Below are 5,049 nucleotides of genomic sequence, written 5' to 3' on the forward strand. Positions count from 1 at the left end.
GAGGAGACTTCCCTGGTAGGGGCGAGTGCTCCAGGCTCTATAGGGGGGGATAGCATTTGAGGGATCTCGCATCTGGGGGTTCTCCTTCAGGCTCGGCCTGAACTTTGCTGGGTTTGATGCTATTATTTGAAAACCTAATATAGGAGAATAAATTCATTTACTTGAGTGCATACAAATAAAGTTTACACATTTAAATAAGGACATAGGAACTATTTCTAACTACAGAGTAGCAGATCTCTAGCAGAGGACTTCAGCGACCTGGTCGATGCCTCTACTAAATGAAGACATAGTGCGTTGTTAATATCTGCTCGGATCCTGGTTATGGGTTGCGGGCTGCAAAACCAAGGTGTCAAAGGGGAATTTTAGGACCTCTGTCTCCGTTTAAAATGTTTTTAATGCTCACATCCATCCCGGCCACCGGGAGTCAAACCCAAATCTCCCGTGTGAAAAATCAAAATCCACGGCTATACATCACAGCGATGTACTCTCTCTTTACAAACCAGAACCATAATCGATTCTGGTCTGTCTGCTTCGGAAGCTCTTTTAAATACCAAACGCTTTACTCTCTCTCTCACCACCTCCACCTGCACGCCCCGCCTCCCCTAGAACCCGCCAAATCCCATTAAGGCCCGCCCCCGCGAGCCACGCGCGGTCCCCACAGGCTCCGCGCACATCCCTGTCCCCACACTCTGCTGTCTAGTACTCTCACCGGATTCCCTAAAGCCCCGCCTTTCTCGCCTCTGCTTCGGCGGTTTCCATTCCTTCAGAGCGGCCCCTCCCCACCTGGCTATTTGGTTGGCCCTCGCCCTTGGCGTACGTCATTCACCCGCGCCACCCGGAAGCCGCGGTTTATAGCAACTGTTCTTATTGCCGGCGGCTCTAAGGTGAGGGCCGCGTTTGGGTGTTCGTGGGTGGCAAGGTCCCGGAGCTGGGAGGGGCAGAAGGGAGAATCCCCGGCAGGAGCCGGGCGAGCCCACTCCGGCTGTTGAGAGGGTGCAGATGTACCGTGCTTGAGGCCAAACTGAGTGATCAACGTGGTCTACCCCCCCCAACATCCTCAGGAGCCCATCATGGCGACGCCCCCTAAACGGCGGGCGCTGGAAACCACGGGGGAGAAAGTGCTGCGCTATGAGGCCTTCATCTGCGACGTGCTGCAGCGGGACCTGCGGTGAGTGACGGCCAGAAGGGCCGGGCGTTTGGAACGTTCCACGTGGGGAGGCGGGGCGTTCGAAGTCAAGGCCTAGCCTTCTGATTGGTCGGGAAGGCGTTCATGCGCCCGTCGAGCGGGGAAGGCGGGGCTACGACATCCGGGGTGCGACTGGACTGGGATGTGGCGGTCTTAGCGGAGGGTGTGTCCGCGCATGTGCAGCCTCCCATCTCACGGCCTGAGCTGGGTTCCAAACGGAGTTCTCAGGTTCGAGTCCTTCGCTTGGCCGTTTCGCCATTCTATGAAGATGATGTACTCTGCCTCGCCTTTCCGTGCCTCAGTTTTCTTATCTGTGATATGGGAGTTGATGGGACCTTCTTCATTGGGTTGTTTTGAGTTTTTAATGTGTTCAGTCCTTGTAAAGAATTTAATATGGATACTACAGGCTCAATGCGTGTGAAAAATTATTTCTGTTCTAATTAATCTGAGCAGGAAGTAGTGTGTTCAGAAGTAGGACCATGAACATCCCGAAAGAGATGGAGGAGTTTTCTAGAGAATAGGACATTCTGATTGGAAGGAGGCTTTGGGAGTGTGATAATAATACTAATAAATAGGGTCGCCTAGGTGGCTCCGTCTTTGAGCGTCTGACTTCAGCTCAGGTCATAATCTCACAGTTTGTGAGTTCGAGCCCCACCTCGGGCTCTGTGCTGACAGCGCAGCGCCTGGATCCCGCTTTGAGTTCTGTGTTTCCCTCTCTGTCTGTCCCTTCCCTGTTTTTCTGTCTGTTTCTCTCGCAAAAATAAAATAAACATTAAAAAGTTTTTTTTTAATAATACTAATAAATATTGACTAATACATATATAGAGCTTACTATTTGTCAGGCACTATTTTAAGTGCTTTTTTATGTTTCTTTATTTTTGAGAGTGAGCAAGCAGTGGAGGGGCAGAGAATCCCAAGCAGGCTCCACGCTCAGCGCGCAGCTGACTTGGGGCTCAATCTCAGACTGTGACATCATGACCTGAGCGAAGATCAAGAGTCGGATGTTTAACCCACTGAGCCACCCAGGTGCCCCTATAAGTGCTTTATAGTAAACACTCATGGAATTCTCTTCATGACTCTGTGAAGTGATATTTGTCATCCCTATCTTATAGGTAGGGAAATTGGGTCCTAAAGAGGTTACTTGTCAAGGTCACGCAACTAGTAAAAAAAAGGAGCCTAGATTCAAACCCAAGCAGTCTGACTCACAATCCAAATCTTAACTCCTGCACTAAAATGCTTCTTTAAGGCATTGGTAACATGAGGGTCTCAGAGGGTCATACAATGGGGTATTCTGAGAGGGCCAGGGCTTCCTATTGGTCACCATTTTCCTCTTGTCCCATCAGAAAAGTCTTGGACCATCGTGACAAGGTATACGATCAGCTGGCCAAATACCTTCAACTGAGAAATGTCATTGAGCGACTTCAGGTAAAGACACCAACGTTTGGTACCATTTTGATGTGTGTGGACAAGGGAGGGGGATGGGAGGAGAGACCCCAGACCAACACCTGTCAGCTGACCTAAAAGTTGACCACTGACCCCTACCTCTTTTTCCCTGGCCCCACAGGAAGCTAAGCCCTCGGAGTTATATATGCAGGTGGATTTGGGCTGTAACTTCTTCGTTGACACAGTTGTGTGAGTGTCTGCCTGCCCCCTCTGAGCCCACACGGTTTATCTTCCCTCTTCTTTCATCAACAAATATTTTTTTGAGTATTTGCTGTTTACCAGACACTGTGCTAAGTGCTGGGGATGTGACAGTAAATCAAATAGGACAAAATCCCTGCCCTCCCAGAGCTTCAATTTGGGGAAGGTGGGAGGAGGGGATTAAAAAACAACAACAACAACATCTTGAATAAACCGTATAGTATGCTAAGCAGTGTTAAGGACATCCCACACTTACTCTAACCATTGTTTCCTCAGCCCAGACACTTCACGAATCTATGTGGCCCTTGGATATGGTTTTTTCCTGGAGCTGACACTGACAGAAGCCCTGAAGTTCATTGATCGTAAGAGCAGCCTCCTCACAGAGTAAGTCCATTCTCTGAGGAGAGTCTAAAACACCACCATCTGCAACACCCTTCTCCCTCTCCCCGTGGCTGCCTGGGATGATGATGCTTCAGGGCCCATCTCGCCTCCTCCCCAAGGCTAGGGCTGAGGAAAGTGGAGATACAAAGCTCAGCCCCAAGTATAGTACATAGTGAGCACTCACTAAATGGTCTCTGTATCTCGCTCATTCATACAAACATTTGTTGGCTATCTGCTGTNTTGACCAGATCCAGGAGGTTTGGGCCTATAAATCAGTAACAGTAAAACTAGCTACCTCTGACTTCACCTCCTCCTAATTTTCCTGCTCAGCCACTGTGCTCTCACCACACAGACCTTCCCAGGCTTCTTGAAACACCCTCAGAACGAGCCCACCGGACTGCAGGGCCTGTGCTCTTCGCCTGTAACACCCTTTCCCCGGGTACACGCCTGGCTTCCTTTCTCCTAACTCAGTTTAAATCTTCCTCAGATGTCACCTCGTCAACAAGGACTTCCGTAGCCTAACTTTCGAATCGCTGCCCTGGCTCTCTTCATTCCCCTCCTTCATTCTACTTATGACCTCTTAATGTTTACCGTGTAATTCCACTTCCTGCTAAAATCCATTGCCTTCGCCCATTAGGATAGAAGCTTAACAAAGGGAGATCGTTTGTCTATACCCCCAGGTGACCATAGCATGAAGGAGGCACGCTGTGTTTGTTGAATGAATTGAAAAAGGGTATGTTGGAAACAGGTTGAAGTGGGGATTGAAGCAGATTTCTGGTGATGGCGGTGGGGAGGTAATGTGACATGGGGAGAAAGTGTGGGCGCCAATCGAGTTTAAGGCTTTGCGCAGGGAAGGGAAATCGGGAGTGTGCATGAGAGGTTTGAAATGTAGCTAAGGAAGGCCTCCCAAGGGGCTATCTGGGGAAGAGCCTTCCTGGCAAGAGGACCAGTGTGACTGCCATGTTAGCGGAATTGCCAAGAGAGGGAACACTGAGCGAAGCATTTAGATTAATACCATCTCACAAGAGTGAATACCACTGACCTAAAATTCCTTCTGGGTTATATTTATTCCTACATTCATTTCTTTTTTTTTTTTAATGTTTTATTTATTTCTGAGAGAGAGAGAGTGTGTGAGCAGGGGAGGGTCAGAGAGAGAGGGAGGTACAGAATCCGAAGCAGACTCCAGGCTCTGAGCTGTCAGCACAGAACACGACACGGGGCTCGAACCCACGAACTGTGAGATCATGACCTGAGCCGAAGTCGGACGCTCAACCGACTGAACCACCCAGGTGCCCTCCTACATTCATTTCTTCCAGCGTTGCCTCTCTCGCGGTTTTAGTAATTCTTCTCTTTTCCAGCCTTTCCAGGGTTTCGGTGTTGCTAGACCCCAAAGAGCCTCAGACCTGCTGAGATTTCTTAATCTTAGTGATCAGACGAATTGGTGAAGGGGTCGAGGGGCTGCTTTCGTGGGCCAACCCAGTTCTGAACTAGTGGTCATTTCAACCACGTCCATTTGTCTTATAACAAAGCTTTCCTTTTTATGTCACAGGATTCCTGAGCCTTCAGATATATTTTAATTTGGGGGGATTTGCTGTCTTTCCCCCAAAATGCATTTAAATGGAAAGTTCCTGGGGCACCTGGGTGTCTCCTTTGGTTAAGAGTCCAGCTCTTGGTTTCGGCTCAGGTCACGATCCCATGGTTCGTGGAATTGAGCCCTCGCTGTCAGCACAGAGCCTGCTTGGGACTCTCTCTCTCCCTCTTTGTCTCTCTCTGCCCATCCCCTTGCTCTTCTCCCTCTCTTTTCCTCTCTCAAAAATAAATAAACATTTAAAAATATATTA

At 49.1% G+C, this 5,049-nt stretch overlaps 1 protein-coding gene across 2 annotated transcripts in view; it reads left to right on the forward strand.

The window, feature by feature from the left end:
* Positions 1–802: 802 nt before the first annotated feature.
* Positions 803–5,049, forward strand: part of UXT (ubiquitously expressed prefoldin like chaperone) — an 8,777-nt gene continuing 4,530 nt past the window's right edge. The window contains exons 1-5 of one of the 2 annotated variants that reach the window (XM_077763070.1): positions 803–884; positions 1,062–1,168; positions 2,530–2,611; positions 2,751–2,818; positions 3,104–3,211. In XM_077763070.1, coding sequence (XP_077619196.1) covers positions 1,071–1,168; positions 2,530–2,611; positions 2,751–2,818; positions 3,104–3,211 — 356 coding nt within the window. In that variant the 5' untranslated portion in view covers positions 803–884; positions 1,062–1,070. Of the gene's footprint in view, positions 885–1,061; positions 1,169–1,324; positions 1,415–2,529; positions 2,612–2,750; positions 2,819–3,103; positions 3,212–5,049 lie in introns of those variants that run through there. The other variant, XM_077763074.1, reaches the window with a different exon arrangement.

The sequence above is a fragment of the Crocuta crocuta genome, unplaced genomic scaffold (genome assembly GCF_008692635.1).
Source record: "Crocuta crocuta isolate KB4526 unplaced genomic scaffold, BGI_CrCroc_1.0 scaffold610, whole genome shotgun sequence".
Classification (NCBI taxonomy): Eukaryota; Metazoa; Chordata; class Mammalia; order Carnivora; family Hyaenidae; genus Crocuta; species Crocuta crocuta.